This window comes from Brassica napus, chromosome C4 (genome assembly GCF_020379485.1).
Source record: "Brassica napus cultivar Da-Ae chromosome C4, Da-Ae, whole genome shotgun sequence".
NCBI lineage: Eukaryota > Viridiplantae > Streptophyta > Magnoliopsida > Brassicales > Brassicaceae > Brassica > Brassica napus.
Genome location: NC_063447.1, coordinates 54,369,940 through 54,389,502, shown reverse-complemented (window position 1 = coordinate 54,389,502; position 19,563 = coordinate 54,369,940). Strand labels below are relative to the sequence as shown.

The window sequence follows — 19,563 nt, the reverse complement described above, 5'->3', positions numbered from 1 at the left end:
ACTTGATCGTATATTATCAATCAAGTGTCATGCTCAACTTGGAAATGTCCTCCATGATATACGACATTACTGAGTTTCTTTTCGATTAGTCAACAGTGAAAGAAACAAGGCAGCTGATGAATTGTCCAAACATATATTAGATGTTTCTCAAGATGTAATTAGTTTTACAGTTAATGAAATGTTCTAAAAAAAAAAGAAAAAAAAAGAAGAAAACGACTGTGTTTGGTGCAAGTGAATGGGCCATTGGGCCTAAGAAGAAGTCAGGCGAAGCATATTCCGTCAGCATCCCATCTCTGCCTGCCAATCAATTATTTCTTCTTTTTACTTTGCCAATTAAAATTGACAAGAGAGAGGAGAAGGAAAGGCGGTGGTTTTATAATGCAATCAAACTCATCGAACCATTACAACACTCAACCCTAACCAACAAACGATGGGGAACAAGAGGTTCAGGTCTGAAAATGCAGCAGGCAAGCCAAGTTCCGTCGAAGCTACTAGGATCTGGGCTTCTAAGGTCATCGAAGACTTTCGTGCCTCCGGTAACGAAGGTTAGTAGAGAGAGAGTTTCCCAAACTCTTCTTTCGATTCTAATTTCGAATGTCGATTCAAACGCGCTTCTTCCTTTGTTGTTGTAGTTTACACGTTTGGGCATAATCTCTCAAACACCGAACGTGGCGTGATTCACCAGATGTGTCGGAAAATGGGTATTCAATCCAAAAGCTCTGGGTGAGTGAGAGAGTTCATTCTAACTTTAACGTCTTTTGGGTTTGATAAAGTTTTCATTTTTATGGTGAGAGACCTAGTAGTCTCTGATGCTTGCTTTCAACATATGGTTTTTATAGGCAAGGGAATCAAAGGCGTCTTTCGATATTCAAAGACATGTACAGAAATGGGAAGAACAAAGGAGCTAAGGAGAAGTCAAGAAACAGAGAGAAGCTTCGGTGCGTCTCGTTTCCGCCTGAGGCTGATGCTATTCTCCAGGAGTTGTTTACTTATTATCCACCCTGTGACGGAGATACTGCTGCTACGTCGTTCAACAAGTACGTAGGCAACTCTTGTAAACAAGGGCAGTGGAAAGATGATTTTTTTAGGAAGCCGCTGATGAGCGGTGATGAGATCTTGGACAAGGTGGCGTCTTTGAGTTCTAGGCTGAGGAGTGATAGAGCTCTCCAGGAGGTAAGGGGATACTCAGTTCTTTTGTCCAGAAATACAGTTTGACAAGTTATGAATCATCATGGCAAGTAGAGGAAAGTGAAATGTGTTTTTTTTTTCTTTAACTGATTTATGTTACTACAGATCTCTAAGTTGCGGTCAAGGCTTCCCATCACATCGTTTAGAGATGCTATAACATCTGCAGTGGAATCCAATCAGGTTCTGTGAACTCCTTCAGTATGTTAATTTGTTTCAGCTTGTGATGTCCAGTGCATGAAACGAATCACTATAAAATTCTTAATTCTAAATGCAGGTTATTCTTATTTCTGGTGAAACTGGTTGCGGGAAAACTACTCAGGTGCTTGTTGCACCTTGTTTTATTTCTTTAGTTCAGTAGAATCACCTTCTTAACGAATTAGTTATGCATCCCTTGGATCCGAGGGTAGGCTATCAGTTTTCTAGTACACGGGCGACATATTTACGCAACTTAAATCTCTTGGAGAAAGTTATAAGGTTTTTCTGAATGTGAACCTGGGATGTGATTTAGGCCATGTAAAGAGTTTTCCATATTATAAATCTTGAGGATTCTCACTCCATTTTTTATTGTTTTAGGTGCCTCAATATCTTTTAGACCATATGTGGGCAAGCAAAAGAGAAACTTGCAAAATTGTATGCACCCAACCACGGCGTATCTCCGCAATGTCAGGTTGATATTCTTCCTTATTTTGCTACGTATGATCTTTTGAAATTTTGGGTTTAATTCACATTTATGTTTTGTACTGCAAACCCTTAGCTGAATGTTTTTCCATCTCTATTTTGAAGTTTCTGAAAGAATATCCTGTGAAAGAGGTGAAAGCATTGGAGACAACATTGGTTACAAGGTTAGTAGTCTTCGAAGTTAGACATTTGCGTTTTTACATGAAAGTTGGTTGTGTTTCAATATTGTACAGAAGTAAGTGCCCATTGACTTTATGTTGCAATTTCAGGTTCGACTGCAGAGCAAAGGTGGAAGGCACTCATCAGTTGTTTTCTGCACCAATGGCATTCTCCTGAGAGTGCTTGTAGGAAAAGGCTCTGGTAGCTATGTTTCCGACATAACTCACATCATTGTGGTACTTGACATCTTCTTCTTATTTTATCCACTATCATGTGTTCATTAAGCTTGTGTTTCATATCTATATGCTGCTATTTGTTGAACAATTAAGATATAATGAAACTGTGAACTGTTACTGTGGCATGCCTTCTTGTTATTGTTTGTCATCTCAGATTCTCCAATTTCCCTTGGCTGTAGAATTTGTATTATGTGGCTGTCTACATTAATCAGTGACCTGAATGTTACTTTGTAGGATGAAATCCATGAAAGGGATTGCTACTCTGATTTCATGTTGGCAATTATAAGGTAGTTTCTCAAACTATCAAGGTGTTTATCAAATAAATCAATTCTACGTGACTTACGAAACTATTGTTAAGGCTATGTTTCGCTTCAATGTTATTCATATGCCATATTGGTGCACATGTACTTCTGAAGCTCCAAGCGATGATAGAAGATACTATTTCTTTTCTTTTCAGTGTTTTTTTTCTAATTTGCAATGCTTTTTTTTTCCAATTTGCAGGGACTTGCTTCCATCAAATCCTCATCTCCGTCTGGTTAGTTAAGCTCTATGTTCTTTTCACTAATATGCTGGACTTGTGATAATGTCTTTGAGTATGACCTGACTACAATATTTTTTGAAAATTCTGAGCCAACAGATCTTAATGAGTGCTACGCTTGATGCTGAGAGATTCTCGGGATATTTTGGAGGTTGCCCGGTTGTCCGTGTCCCTGGATTCACTTATCCAGTTAATTTCTCTTCTTTACTCTTTCTCAAACCTGGAAATTTTCTGTTTTGCCCAAGTTTCATCTCCATGCTTTCTCTCTACAGGTGAGAACTTTATATTTGGAGGATGTGCTTTCTATTCTGAAGTCAGGTGGAGATAATCATCTAAGCTCTGCCAACTTGAGTACACCAGACCAGAAGTTTTATTTAACAGATGAAGATAAACTTGCTTTAGATGAAGCAATCATCTTGGCTTGGACAAATGATGAGTTCGATGCCCTCTTAGATCTAGTTTCTTCTCGGGGAAGTCCTGAGATCTACAATTATCAGCACCAATCAACCTTGCTATCACCACTTATGGTATTTGCTGGAAAAGGAAGGATCAGCGATGTATGCATGCTCCTCTCATTCGGCGCAGACTGTAACTTAAAGTCCAAAGATGGTATGACAGCGTTAGAAATGGCCGAAACAGAGAACCAGCTAGAAGCTGCTCAAATCATCAGGGAGCATGCAGAAAGCTCTCAGTCTAATTCTCAGCAAGCACAACAGATACTCGATAAGTACATGGCGACAATCAACCCGGAGCAGGTCGATGTGAGTCTTATACAGCAGCTAATGAGGAAAATATGTGGCGACTCAGAAGATGGTGGTGCCATTCTTGTGTTTCTACCTGGATGGGATGATATAAATAAAACAAGACAGAGATTACTTGACAGCCCTTTTTTCTCGGATGGTAGTAAATTCAACATTATATGTCTTCACTCAATGGTTCCAGCAGGGGAGCAGAAGAAAGTTTTCAGTCGCCCTCCTCGAGGTTGTCGCAAGATTGTGCTCGCTACGAATATTGCTGAGTCAGCAGTGACCATTGATGATGTGGTTTATGTGATAGATAGTGGCCGGATGAAGGAAAAGAGCTATGATCCTTACAGTAATGTTTCAACTCTTCAATCTTCCTGGGTATCGAAAGCAAATGCCAAACAGCGTGAGGGTCGCGCAGGTCGTTGCCAGCCTGGCATTTGTTATCATCTTTATTCTAGACTTCGTGCAGCTTCTATGCCAGATTTTAAAGTTCCTGAGATTAAGAGGATGCCTGTAGAAGAACTCTGCTTACAGGTACTGCTTACTTCATTTTACTTGCTGTTTATAGCAGTTACTGATTATCGTCCTTGAATGTTATTTTCAGGTTAAGATCCTCGATCCAAATTGTAAAACAAATGATTTTCTCCAGAAACTGTTGGACCCGCCTGTTGATCAAAGTATTGCAAACGCCTTGAGCATCCTACAAGACATCGGGGCCCTGACACCCGAGGAAGAGCTGACAGAACTTGGAGAGAAGTTTGGTCATCTCCCAGTTCATCCTCTGATAAGCAAGATGCTTTTCTTCGCTGTATTAGTGAACTGTCTGGATCCTGCACTTACTCTGGCATGTGCAGCAGACTACAAGGAACCTTTCACCATGCCCATGTCGCCAGTTGAAAGACAGAAAGCTGCTACTGCAAAACTTGAACTTGCGTCGCTCTGTGGAGGCGACAGTGATCACCTAGCGGTTGTTGCTGCCTTTGACTGCTGGAAAAACGCAAAAGAAAGAGGTCTTGCGGCTGAGTTTTGCTCTCAGTACTTTGTCTCCCCAAGTGCTATGAAGATGTTGGATCAAATGCGTAGCCAACTTGAGTCAGAACTTAAAAGACACGGGATTATTCCTTATGACATATCGAGTTGTAGCCAGAACTCGCGTGATCCGGGTATACTCCGTGCTGTCCTAGCTGTAGGATTGTATCCAATGGTGGGGAGATTGTGCCCATCTTTTGGTAATAATCGAAGATCTTTGGTAGAGACTGTTAGTGGTGCTAAAGTTCGTGTGCATTCACTCTCAAACAACTTCAACTTGTCGTCGAGGAAGTATGATGAATCCTTAGTTGTTTTCGATGAGATCACACGTGGAGATGGAGGCATGCACATAAGAAACTGTACCGTTGCTCGCGATCTCCCTTTGTTACTGGTCTCAACAGAGATAGCTGTAGCTCCTACAGTTAGCAGTGAAGCTGATGATAGTGATGACGAGGAAGAAGAAGATGATGAAGAAACAGGCGAAGAAGAAGAAGAGGGAGATAATAGTAATGAAGAGGGGATGAATATACATAAAGCAGAGAGTAGGCGTGAACAGAACATGATGTCTTCGCCTGAAAATTCAGTCAAGTTAGTAGTTGATCGTTGGCTGCCTTACAGAACCACAGCCCTTGAAGTTGCTCAAATGTACATTTTGCGTGAGCGACTAACTGCATCCATTTTGTTTAAGGTAAGTTTGTAATCGGTTATACTTGAAAGGTTTTTGTTATCTGATTTGAGTTTTCAACCGTTCATTGGCATTTTATAGGTAAGACATCCACGGGAAAACTTACCGCCTCATCTTGGAGCTTCTATGTATGCAATAGCTCGTATTCTCTCATATGATGGTCATGCGGGACTTTCATCTCCATCGGAGTCTATGAGGCCAAAACATTCGAGGGCTGAGATGTATGAAACTGGAGGATGGGAAGAAAAGCCAAACTCTTTCCTCAACTCACTCTTTTGGTCTCTGAGTCTGAGAGAGAACAAGCCTTCTTCTTCTGGTCACGTGAATAGGAATCCACAGCATGGTTTCAACACGGTTCAAACAGAAGTTGCATCAATGCATACGCAGCAAAACATCAAGCAAAGAAACCCCAAAGCAGCTAACAATGGTGATTCGGGTAAGAAAAAAGAGAAAATGTATGTTAATCACACCAATGGGATTCACCAGCCTGAAGCTGCATCTATTGCTAAGCAATCAAAGCACAAATCAGCCAACAGTTTGAGTTTAGGTAACAAGAAAGAGAACATGCCTTCGGATCAGGTCTATGGTAATCAGCAACCAAACTCAGCTCCAAGAGAAGCTGCCTCACCGGTGGCTAAGCATCAGATCAGTAAGAAAACAAAGAACAGGCCAGCCAACAACTCGGATTTTGGCAAGAAGAAAACACAGTATGTTCCAAAGATCGATCTCCATAAAAAGGAACGCGAAGGCAAAGTAGAGCAGAAGGGAAATGCATGAAGAACCAATGGGTTTTGGTTTTGGGTCTCATGTAGGCACAGACAAATTGATGCATATCAAACAACGTGGTGTATGTTACGTAGGTGGATGGTTCCTATCTATTACGGTGGTTTTTGTTAACATATCAAGAGCCCAATTTTTAACCGGCTTCATGTTGTGACAGTTTCTACTTTCTAGAGTATGGTTGCCATGTTACTCATAAAGACTATTCTAGCAGCTTTATCACCTCAAATGAGATCAATTGGTATAATACAACCTTGTGGGCAACATCAAAAGTTCAAAACTGAAGATGCCCCAAATTCAAAATCCAAAAGCAACAACCTTCATGTCAACTCCACACTTGAAAAGCACTCCGTTCACTTTGGTCTCCAGGTTAAAACAAGAAAGAAAGAAAAAAGAGAATGCCTCTCTAGTTGTTTGTTAGTGCCTCTCTAGTTGTTTGTTAGTCTTTTGTGATGAGGGTTGCTTCTATAACCATTTTACATAAAGTTATTCTTTGCAGCAAAACGTCATGCAAAGAAAAACCCCAAATCAGCTTACATGAAAAAAATGCAACGAAACAAAGAACTCTAATGAAATGGTTTGACACAGCTCATAACGACAAAAGGCTCCATGGCTTATTAGAATTTCTGAATAAGGTTCCCACTATACCGAAACATTGATGTAACTGAGCTATCTCTTCCTCAAAATTACAAACAGAGGTCAACGCAAAAAAAAAACAGAGCAGATGTGGATGATGTAAGAATGCTGATAACCTAACAACAAAAAGTTTGACTTGGTGATATCCGTAACGGACCCACAGAGCGCTGGTAGGACGAGAAACACAGTGCAAACGGTCAGGTCTTTCAAGATAACTAATAAATTCACTTGGCAGAGCCTGTTCTTCATTTTCTTACGAGAGAAGAATCTGTCAGCTGTTACACAAGTAAAAAAAATGCAGACCCTGTCCTCATGACTCACAGATATTTTGTTTTACTAAGGTTCTCATCCACCAATATATTCAAAAATCTGCCATGGAAGCTTCAAACTCTTGCCGTTAACATGTACAACTGTGGCTACATAATGATGACTGAGTTCACTTATGACGGGAGACAAAAGGTGCTCTACCTCATCTCAAAACTCCAGTTACGGATTATGGAAGCCTAGCCAGCATCTTTTTATCAAGGGTCATGGGGCACAGTTCTACATCCTGATATACCAAATAAAAGAAACCAAACGGTAAGCACAACACCGCCGTAAGTAACCATCAAAGATAAGCAAAGGCAGAAACAACACTAACCTTTTGATATTCTGTATGGAATGCCCACACTTAAAAACACTGAACAACTCAAAACAACAGGACTCTTTACGCAACTTGAGTTGCATCTGAAGCCGATTGAGTTAGATGCGTTCTTGGAATATGTAGACACCCATGTTTCAGCATCTTTCCTATAACTCTCTCAGCATTCAACTCCATTCCGTGACTTTTATAAGCCTTAACCATAATCGCAAACGTCTTAGTAACCAGCCCATAATTAGTCTCCCCCATCTCATTTACAACCCCTTCCATTTCTTCAAAGCGTCTTTGTGAGCCATACATCATTATCTTACAGTGGTAGAGAGACCTGCATAGCTTCCATCCAGCAGACTCCGCGCGCTTGACGAAACTAACAAGACTGTCAACTTCATTACTTCTGAAGTAAGCTGCAGTGATCGCCCGCATAATACTCGATTTATTAACACATGTGTTGTGCTCAAACGCCTCGTCAATTCTCCTCTCCATTGATTCAAGAATGTCTTCTTGAGCATACAGTCGAATCAAAAGCACATTCAACCAAGGGTAATATTCCTCCCCAGAGAGAAGACTCAATAGATTCTCAATCTTTTCGACTCTACCCTCAACAGCTTTCTTACAATACGCACAGATCATGGCTCTGACCAAAGCACCTCTGTTGACACCAACCTGATCTTTAACCGATTCGTACGTCTCTTCCATTTTATTCAAATCCCCTGAGTTAGCATACCCGCGAAGCATCAGCAGACACGTCTCCGTGTCAGGCTCAACAGGACCCATCTTCATTTCTCGAAAGGTAGATTCCATCTTATCCCAGTTCCAGGCAGTCACATAACCAGCAATCAGATAGTTGTAAGTACTGGCATTTGGAGAAAGCTTCAGTTTCTGCATCTCTTCAAAAGCTGCTTCCATATTCTTCACCATCAGAAGCCGACCGTACACAGATATAAGAATATTATACGTCACAACGGTGGGAGCACAATGCGTTTGCCTCCTGAAGTCTCTGAAAACCGACTGACATTCCTCGGCGAGTCCGTTGTACATGTAAGCACTCATCAGAGCATTGTAAACTGAAGTCGTCTGGCTTCGTTTCTTCGCAGCCTCGTTGAAAAGAAAGACCGCAAAGCTGATGTCCCTAGCTCGACCTGCGATCTTGATTCCTTTCGCATACTCCTCAGTTGTCAAAGGGATACAACAATCGAATTGTCTTCTTCTCCACTCCAATACCTGAAACAAAACTCAAGACTTAGATGCCCTGGACGAATCCAATCTTATAACATTCTTGTTTAACACACCAAATCAATCTAATAACGAAACAGGGCAGATGCAAGATTCGAACTTTAGACAATGACATAAAAATCAAAACCTAATCTCTAACATTGTGGTTTTAACTCATTGATGTTTTGTTCTTACACACCAAATCAAAGACAGGGCACATTGCAAGATTCGAACTTTAAATCAAAAACACACAGAAAAGATGAAATGTTAAAACCTGAAGAGCTAGGTAAGGAAGCCTAAAGAGTTGATCCATAAGCTCGACGATCCCAGCTCCATCACGATAACTTCTAAACAGCCACTGCCCTTTCTGATCCAGAACGCTCTCGAACCTCTCCTTACTGTTACCCGTCGCTAAAAGCTCGTTTTTTAAGATCGAAACCCTTTGGACCATATCAGTGTGATGAGCAGGCAAGGCGGTGACACGGGTGAATTTGCCGATGAATTGGCCGCTGAGTTTCATAACCTTCGATGTCATGGGTTAAGATTTCTCTTTTGGAGCGGAAGCTCCGGTTGGATTAATAGGAAGGATCGGATCGGATCGGATCGGATCTGAGGATCTGCAAAATGGGCAGAAACCCCAAAAATTAGGGTTTAGGGTAGGCGAAGAAGACGATGGATTCTCGCACGTGAGAATTAAAAGGATATATTGTGTTTGGGCCTTGTGTTTGGGCCTTAGGCCATTGACTTTAGACAATGGCTTGGAAATGGTAATTCTTAGGCCAAGGCGTTTGGAAGCCTGTCGGATTCGGTTCGGTTGAATCAGATTTATGAAATTATCTAACTAAAAAATATTTAAAATAATAAATAAAACAATGTATAAAATCTTTAGAAATCTCTATGACATTTATATTACATTAACATATATATATAAGAACACGAACATACTTAACTTATTTCGAATTCTAATTCGGATATCGATTCGGTTTGTATCCAAACTCTAAAGTACCAAACTCTTAAATCACATTCGAATATTTTGTATAACGGTTGGGATCAAATTTCAGTTTTCCGGTTTAGATTATGATAAAGACTTCGGTTTGGGGTAAAAACGCCTAGGCCTAGTAATTTCTTAATTCCTCCTTGCAATCAACTCCCAGTTTAAAACATTTTAAAAAAAAACCATTATCATATATATCATTTCCAAATGAAAATTTAATACACAACAAATAAGAGCTTACAAAAAATATATAACTGTTATGAAATAACTTATAATTTATAGTATCGAGAAATTTAAATAAGAGTAGAATTTAATACCCGTATGAAGCAAATAACACTACTATAAGTGAGAGAGTTTATTATAAGTAAGAAGAAGAAGATGTAATGGTTCTTTGATTATAAACTCTTGTTCTTGTTTATGGTGTACAAAAGAGTGAGATGAGTGATGGTATTTATAGTGAACAACAATACATAAAATAACAAAGATAGTGCTTAATTTGGTAAATGAGTGGGTGATCATAGTGTTTGATGAGTAGATGATCATAGTGCTTGAGTTGGTAAAGGAGTGGATGATCATAGTGCTTGAGTTTGATAAAGAAGTGGATGATCATTTCAATGCTTAATTTATAACACTCCCCCTTGATCATCCATCTTGTATTACGTGGTGCCTCGTTAAAAACCTAGTCATGGAAAACCCAATGGGAAAAACCGTAGTAAAAGTAAAAAGAGTACAACTACGTAAGCTCCCCCTCGAATGAGTAGTCATAGAACCTTTAGAACAATGATAGATTTTCATCTCTCAAATTGTAACATTCTCTTTGGTTGTCTATCTTTTGTATGTTCTTTGTTGCCTCGTTAAAACCTTGTCATGGAAAAACCCAATGGAAAAAAAAAAACCATGATAAGGAAAAAGAGTACAACCACACTTACTATCATATTTCTTTCTCTGGAAATAATATCTTCAGGATATGCATTCCAATCAACTCTCTTCAGAGAATTAAGCTTAAGAGAATAAACTCTATTCATTTCTATTATGATATCTAGGGCCTTTAGACTTCTTGTCCATAATTCTCTTTTGACTTAGACAATAGTTTATTGGTCTATTTGGATTTCAAACCAAATTTCTTACATATAATTGTATAGAAATTCGTCTCGTACATACGAATTATTCATTTGTAACTATAGAAGTTACTATTATGATTTTCTTTCTTTTCATATGAAATTACATCTTTCAGTAATGAAAAAGATTAATAATTTTCTTAAATAACACTCTTACGTATGGTATTTCAGGACCAAACATATACGAGCGTCTTAAATAAAATACTTTAAGGATCTTTATGATAACATCTTAGTTTTAGATCTCCAGTTTAGAATACATAAAACAATATAGTATTGTCAAGAGTTTTCTTCCAAAATATAATTTTTCTATAACTCTTCAGGAGTTTTGATTATATTCAAATCATGATTCTATTGATTTATAATCTCTTGATAAATACAAATGGATACATTTGTTAACCTTATAATATTTCATATATTCCATAAAATAGTTTGTTTCAATTCGATCGAATATGCAGAGTTCCCGGGAACATGATTTTGATATCATCAATCCTTCATGGATTATACTTTCAGGGATTAACATTTTTCAAGTGGATTGTTTTATTCAAGTTCTTCCTTTATTACCAGACTATAAGGAACTTGAAACTAGTTGCATCTACCATATGAAATTATGTCTCTTCACAATCAATTTCATATTGATCCTTCTTTGTGTGCAACGGTTCATTTACATCTCACTTGTTTTACACCTTTTAGTGTATGGACTACTGGTCCAAATACTTCTCTATTTCACAAGAAGTTTATATCTTTGTCTATTGCATCTTTCTGATTTGGCCAATCATTTCTTTGTGTACACTTTTCAATAGACTTTCTTTCATGATCCTCTTTCTCATTTATTATATCAACTGCTACTTTGCATGTATAATATCATCGACGTCAATTTTCTTATCGGTTCCATTTTGTTTCATACATGACATAACTTATTGAGATCTCTTCATTTGTCTCAGGTACCTGAATTTTCGTCAGTCATGTTTAATTTCTCTTCTGGAGATCATACAAAACTATATTGCCTCGTTTTGACCATTATCAATATATGCTCCTTTTTCATTTACGAGGATTTATCTTTGGAACCAATCTGTCTACCACCCTGCAGGCGTGACTAGCAGTTTGATATTGTTCTTGTAGAACATTTATTCTTATTGGAGCATTTACAGCTGGTATATGTGACTTGATCACTATATTTATATGGGTCGTGTCTGGCAACTGCTTTAGTAAGTTTTGAAATGAATTATCTTTTGGACTTCTATTTCACATTGTGTTTAGCCCGAGGATCAATGATAATTCATTTCAACTTATTTTCTTTTCCAGCTGTTTATTTTCTCCCCCTTATGTTGGAAGTACTAACTCACTTTTAGAATTCATGTATAGCCTTACTTATAGTTTTCGGGGATGGCTCTGGATTCTTAAGTGTCAATAGAGATTTATATCCAACATATATTTCCAACCTCATTTAAAAACACATCTTCATTTGAAGCTCTGTGGCGGAGCAACATCCAACATTCTTAGATGAAAATGATTGGTTTCTGATTCTATACCAATGATGGGGAGAACTAGTGAAATTTATTGGCTTGATGCGATCCAATGTTGCTCAAAATGTTTAGCACTTATCTCAGTGAATGTGCTATAGTCGTTAAAGACTTTAAGAAGTGAATTCACCAATATTATAAAAATGCATAGTGGGTGATCAGTCCACTAACATCTTCGTTATTTATGCCAATATCTTATTTTGGCTGGTGAAAACCATATTACCCTTTTATCTTATGGGTAAGCAACATATGTCAAATCATTCGGAAGAATCTTCTGGTTCTTATATGACTATGCATATGACCTTTAAGTATATATTCGCATTATTAATGAACCAAAATGGTCTAACTGATTCATGCCAAATGTAAACTTCTAGTTTACTATACATTTATCTTCATTATACTAATCTTTGTGTAGTACAATATATAAGAGGCTGTAGATATTTTCTCTAAAATACTTATACTGCTTTGAGAATTATTTCTGATTGAAATGTATATATCATTTCGTTTGCTTATTGTCTCAACATAAGTGTCTCAAAATCTTACGGATTTACTTTGAGAAAAATTCATTAATCTTAGTTTTAGTGTAAACATAATCTTCTGGATGTTTGACTTATCATAAAAAGTGAGATTCTTTAACTCTTCCCCTCGAGAGTATAATACTACAGGTTTATCAATCTCGAATGTATCTCATTTTCTTAATCAACAACATATCCTACATGGGTTATGTATTTTTCGTAGATCCTTTTAACTTTTGATACTTATAAAAATACAATACCTTAAGAACTTTAAATTGCATTCTTAAGAACTTTAAATTAAATTTTTATGTATACTTCTGGAGCATCATATATATCCTCTTTTTAAGCATTCTATAAGTTTTTACTACTTGTATTGTACACACAATAAATTTTCTTTCATCTTCAGATGAATTCATAATTTCTTTTCTTTATTACCATGTTTATTTTCTCAACTTTAAGTGAGAGTATGAGTTCTATAAAGAAACTCTTTGGACCTTGACCTCATTTATGCTCACGTCTAAAACCACTATTTATGAGTTTTTTAAATGTCATATTCTCTTCAGGAGAATGAATCATAATCAACTAGACGTGATTTATCAATAGATATTTTTCAATATATATGCATCATAAAACAATTTCTTGAAGAAATTTTACTTTTAAACTTAACATCCAACATAGTTGGCTTTATTTACCGACTTCAGGTCTTGTAATCTTTAAATGCAAAATACAAAATGAGCTTTAGGTAATCACTTCAGGTGATAATACCTTTTTTATATATATTATCTTCCAAAACTTATGGATCTTTTAGAGTCAAGCTTTAAACTTAAAATCCTCAATATAAATGGTAATAAAATCAAAATATTTCAAATATATATAAATATGTATTAACAAAGGTGTCTTATTATATCAGAAAATAAATAAAACTTTCATAGTAATTATTATATAGACTATATTATTACTCTCATGCTTTTTAACAAAGTTTAACCTATCAATCAATTTAATGAACAAATTTATATCACTGCCAACTTCATGTGCATTGATTTATCTAATCAAGTTTGTTAAACTTGTATATAAAGCATAAAAATACTTATCTTATAAACAGAAGTATATCGGCGATGAAAGTTTCAGCTGTTCACGTTTCTGAATTGGCTGATAACTTGTACATATCTTTCCGAGAGAATACACAATCCTGAAAACTTTAAATTTTGCTCATATAAACATGGCCATTACATTAGTAAATATCAACATATAATCCAAATTCTTTTATGATATTAGACCAAAGACTAATCGACCACAAAACTAACCGATTACAAATAATTTCTTTTATGATGTTAGACCATGAATCATAAAGTATGTTTCCTTAATACCATTAAACCATGAAGCATATTAAAGTATAATAAGCAAAATTTAATTCATCAAATAACTATTATTCTTACATATAGACAAGCGTTGATATATATATATATATCATTGTCTAAAATGACTATATATATATATATATATATTTAGAATTTCGCAATTTTAAAATGAACCATTTATTATGAACTTCATAATTTAAAAACCGTTTACATTAATCATACAAGCAATTACAAGGAGAAGCGATGTAAAGAAAATTAAACCGATAATCATCTTAAATTCACTCGGAGTAAATTCTCCATCGAATAAACCATAAATAGAAACACAAATAAAAATGGCACATAAAAACAAAAGTGCGCGAATCATCTTTCTTGAAAAATCGGAGGAGAGCGATTTTGAAATTTTTGAGAGAAGATGAAATGTTTTGGATGATGAAATGAAGTGAAAATGAGTTGTATTTATAGATGAAAATTACTGTTCATGACCGTTGGAGAAAGGGGAAATTTTTGAAAAAAATTCTTTGTGACCGTTGGGGTTAAATCGAGTGCACCAAAAATTAGTCCGAAAATATCGTATTAAACGGTCAATCAAATCTATAAAATTTCATAAAAGTGAAAAATTATGACAATGAAATATTTATGTTATATGACAATAAATCATGCGACGGCTCAGCCGATCAATGCATAATATCAAATAAATTATACGGCGGCTCGGCCGACCAATTAATAATAAACAGAATATAAGGCGGCTCGGCCGACCAATAAATAATAAACAGGATATAAGGCGGCTCGGCCGACCAATAAATAATAAACAGGATATAAGGCGGCTCGGCCGACCAATAAATAATTAACAGGATATAAGGCGGCTCGGCCGACCAATAAATAAATTAAATTACTAGTAAATAATATAGGCGGTATTCCGGCCATTATAACATGATATAAATAATAGTAGAGGCGGTATACCGACCATTATAACAGGGTATAAATGATACAAATAAATTTTACCGAATCGCAGAGTGATCGTGCTGATAACGTGTTATGAAATAACTTATAATTTATAGTATCGAGAAATTTAAATAAGAGTAGAATTTAATACCCGTATGAAGCAAATAACACTACTATAAGTGAGAGAGTTTATTATAAGTAAGAAGAAGAAGATGTAATGGTTCTTTGATTATAAACTCTTGTTCTTGTTTATGGTGTACAAAAGAGTGAGATGAGTGATGGTATTTATAGTGAACAACAATACATAAAATAACAAAGATAGTGCTTAATTTGGTAAATGAGTGGGTGATCATAGTGTTTGATGAGTAGATGATCATAGTGCTTGAGTTGGTAAAGGAGTGGATGATCATAGTGCTTGAGTTTGATAAAGAAGTGGATGATCATTTCAATGCTTAATTTATAACAATAACCTAAAAGACAATTAACTCAATATCCCATGTAAAGAGTGGACCCAACCACTAAAAACTTTACTAATTATTGGTTCTAAACGAAAAACAGCCAACAACACAAACACCTTTAAAACCCTCGAGGGTTTTTGAAATATGTTAGCCGGACACTTCTTCTCTAGTTCATACTGTTCTCACAAATCAAATTCACCAGTATTGTATAAATATATCAGCTCCGAAGCATATAAAATCAATCATATCACATCTAACTTCTTCTCCAGTTCACTTCCTTACAATCAACTCCTCCTGCAAAACATTTTTAAAAAGAAAACATCACTATCATACACAGATAACTGGTTGCATCAGCTATATATGAGAAAAGCGATGTAAATCAATGTATGACGAGATGGAACCATGGAAAAAAATTATGAGATGAATGCCAAGATAACTGGTTGCAATAAGTGCTACATATATGGAAAAAAAATCGTGGAAAGTACTTGGATCATGAAAATTTAGATGAATTGTGTTCGATCAGGATTGGAACCAATCTAGGATCATATGCGTCCTGGTCTATACGATATGTACACATGTTGATAAGGTGGACATAAGAAATCAATACTATTAAAAGAGAAAAAATTTAAATAAATCTACTTAAAAAATGTTGTTTGGACCATTTCATTAACTAATAATAGTTTGGTTTTACTTTGATTTGGACAAACAATATGTTATCTTAAATTTCTCTAACAGTCATTTAGTCACAGCTTTTATTTATTGGACTCATATCTTTTTGTAAACGAAAAGATTATACCATATATATACGACCACATAAATTTGGTTCACGAAAATATAATATTACATACACTTTATTATATACTCTTCTCTAAATATGTCTCATTAACTTCATAATTAAGATAAATTTAAAAATTATCTATTATTTTAATTTTATTTTATTCATAAATAACAATTTAGTATTTAAGATAAGTTTAAAATTATCAAAACCCCAACAAATCTTTTTTTTTACTGCTCAACAAAAAACCTCTAAATCTATACTATTAAATTAGCCAAAAACCTCTCAAATAAATCTTAAGTTTCACCAACTGAACAAAATTAACTTTTATAAAATGCACAAAAATATAATGAAAGGTTAGATTTGGCCATTCGGGTCTTCGGGTCAAATATAAATCGGTTTCTTTCAGGTCCAAGTTCTTTGGGTCTTGGGCATTTATATCCAACTAGGTATTTGAAATTTTGTTTTTGTTCAGATCGGTTCCTTTTAGTACCAGGTCAGTTTGAGTCAATAATTCAAGTATCTGTAAAATTTACTATGTAATTTGGCTACGTAATGAGTCTAACTCGGTTCGATTATTTAGGACAAAAATATCTAAAGAATCTGAAAAGCCAAAAAAAATCAAAACACGAAAATACCCAAAATCAAACAAATACCAGAAATAACTAAATATCTAAAATACCAAAATCTTACCCAAGAACCAAAAATATCTAATATTTTAAATATATTTTTAAAATTTGAAATTTTACCCAAAACCTGAAATTATAACAGAAAACACGAATCCAAAATTTACAATAATATTTTTATACTCAGAACATATATAAATTACTCAAATATATATAATATGAACAAAAAATTCTAGGTACTTTGGGTACTCGGAGTCCAACAGAGACCCGCATGTCCAAAAAAATCTAATAGGTATTTTTTCCCAATCCCGAACCTCAACCTGTATTTCGTATTGGTTTGGTTTGTTTATCAAATTTAGGTAAAATTTTCATACTTAAGAAATAGTTACATAAGAGTGTATATAAAAAATCTCGAATAAAAAAAAATTACATAAAACATGTTGTTAATAAAAACTTTTAACAGAGATAGCAGTAACACGATGTTTCCTAGCGCATTCGTAGGTCAGGCTGACTCGCTAGCTTTCTTCCGCTTCGTTCTTGGTCTTATAAGATCTTTCTTCTGGCTCTCAATTTTTATGAGTTTTTCTCTAAAAAGATCACTGGATGCGATCCATCTGTTACATCGCAATCCGTTCCAAACACTCCCGCTGCAGGAGATAACATGCTTTGTTATAACTATCCATGGCATTGAAATTCTTTTGCTTTGAAACCAATAAAGCCATATCTTCAATTTGTTTTGTTGTAAAAACATCTTTGGACTCCTCGTCGATCACCACCATTATAGAACTCCGAAGAATTCCCACTCGGTGATTCTCCAGAATCATTAACATGACAATCACCCTATCACATGAATAGACAAGATGTTTAGGAGATGATTGTCCCAATCGTCTCTTCAATATCCAAATGATGCACGACCTACACTTTCTCTTATTTGACCATGGCGGTTTCCAATACCAGATTACAAATTTAATCCAATGATTCTCAATCGATAACTCGAGAGTAATAAGAAAACCGCACCCAAAGGTCGGACAAGAACATTCCCAAGGGGAGAAAACAACAACGCCAACTTTGACGTGGATCATAGTCGATAACAATAGGAGAAAAACCAGTGTAGATGTCGCTACCGGATATACGAACCGATCAGCCTCACCATGATTCGAAAATAATGAAAGGAGGATTTGATGTCGAGTGAAGAATTTCAACCTAGACAACAAAGATGGGCACAAAACCATCAAAGATGTGCGTGTAGAAAACATAGGAACAGGAAAACAAGAGAATCCGGCGGTTAAAACCGCCGGAAGAACACCAAAGAAGCAGTTGAGGAAGCCTTGTGTCTGTTCGTGAAGTTGATCGCACTCAGAGCGACGAAAAAAAATTCCAGTTATTCTCAAAGTAACATGTTACATTGATTTGATATCAATAAAGTTAAGACGTTAAAAAAAAAAAAAAATCTCGAATAAATTTATTCACAAGTTATATAATTTTAAACAAATTTATGTATTCGATATAATACAACTTTATAACATAATAATACACAATATACTCAAAATACTATCTCATATCCAACTTCGTATATAATCCATAAAATCCGGGTCAAAATCTAGTATACTATTACTTTCGCTCTGAAATTATATATCTAACTTGATGTAATTTATCATGATTTAATATATTTGACCACTAATAATATTTTTCTGCCCTCTCTAACTTCAAAAATAGTCATAGGTAAAAAAAATGTATAATTTATAAATTATTTCTCGTAAACGAAAAATTGAATCAATAACTACTATCATATGCCAGCTAAAACGATGTCCATGATCATGATCATAATGAAAGTTCCGACAAATAAATAACACAATAAGTAATTTTCTTTTCCTTTTTACTGTGTACGCACTTATCCACAGTAAATGAGACCCACAAATTAAGCAGGAGAAGAGCTAAGAGGGTCTCACAATCTCACTCATATATCATACACATCTAACTCTATTCTATATTAATCAGAATATATTTATCTGTTAACACGCTAATCGATTAAGAAAATAGAACATAAAGAAATATCACATGATTGGATTTTCGAGGAAAGACACTGTTTTGTCGGAATTACTGGATAAGTTACTCAAAACAACATTTTCTCTTCAAACTCAAGGTTTAAAGTTTAAACAAATAGCCTAGGTGGCGTCAAAATCGAAAATGGCTATACTACGTAAAGTATTTGAAAGTGTGATAACCGTATAACTGCTATACTTTTTAATCAAAAATTAAAGTCCATTTGTTCGGTATAAAAGAAACAATAAGAAAAATGAAGATATGAAAAGTATTACTGGCATAGAATGAGATGTGAAACATAACATGTTGCATTGGTGAGACCAAAATGAACAGAGTTATTGAGCAAACTGTTTCTCATACGCTCATCCTCTTTGTTATAATTTTAAATACTTACTTAGTTCTCGTTCAACATAACTAAGTAAGGAATAGAATCCAACGAAACCAAATTTACTAATTTTGTTCTACTAATATCCAAGTAACGGTCAGTTCATATCTGTAGTTTCTGTACTTTCCGATGAATTTTTTTTTTTTTTTTGATAAATCATATCGGCTGATCCGGTCTCGGAAGGAACGCACTTAGTGCTACAGAGTGGACTGGTTACAACATTGCCTAACCCGAGTTTCTTTCCGATGAAATTTGTAGCTAGCTAGTCATCAATGTGGTTATGAATAACAATCATAAAATAC

At 35.5% G+C, this 19,563-nt stretch overlaps 2 protein-coding genes across 2 annotated transcripts; one reads left to right on the top strand and one right to left on the bottom strand.

The window, feature by feature from the left end:
* Positions 1-309: 309 nt before the first annotated feature.
* LOC106426380 (DExH-box ATP-dependent RNA helicase DExH6-like) lies at positions 310-6,239 on the top strand. Its single transcript, XM_013867096.3, has 14 exons — positions 310-545; positions 633-723; positions 840-1,173; positions 1,294-1,368; positions 1,463-1,507; positions 1,762-1,855; positions 1,972-2,030; positions 2,136-2,261; positions 2,496-2,548; positions 2,763-2,796; positions 2,899-2,988; positions 3,072-4,079; positions 4,150-5,262; positions 5,341-6,239. Exons 1-14 carry the CDS (start codon positions 431-433, stop codon positions 6,034-6,036), a joined length of 3,933 nt encoding a protein of 1,310 aa, XP_013722550.1. The 5' UTR covers positions 310-430; the 3' UTR covers positions 6,037-6,239.
* A 392-nt stretch (positions 6,240-6,631) lies between these two features.
* On the bottom strand, positions 6,632-9,206 carry LOC106426381 (pentatricopeptide repeat-containing protein At2g30780). The gene is made up of 3 exons (XM_013867097.3): positions 8,802-9,206; positions 7,316-8,536; positions 6,632-7,225 (listed from the first exon to the last, which is right to left on the bottom strand). Exons 1-2 carry the CDS (start codon positions 9,060-9,062, stop codon positions 7,382-7,384), a joined length of 1,416 nt encoding a protein of 471 aa, XP_013722551.1. The 5' UTR covers positions 9,063-9,206; the 3' UTR covers positions 6,632-7,225; positions 7,316-7,381.
* Positions 9,207-19,563: the final 10,357 nt, after the last annotated feature.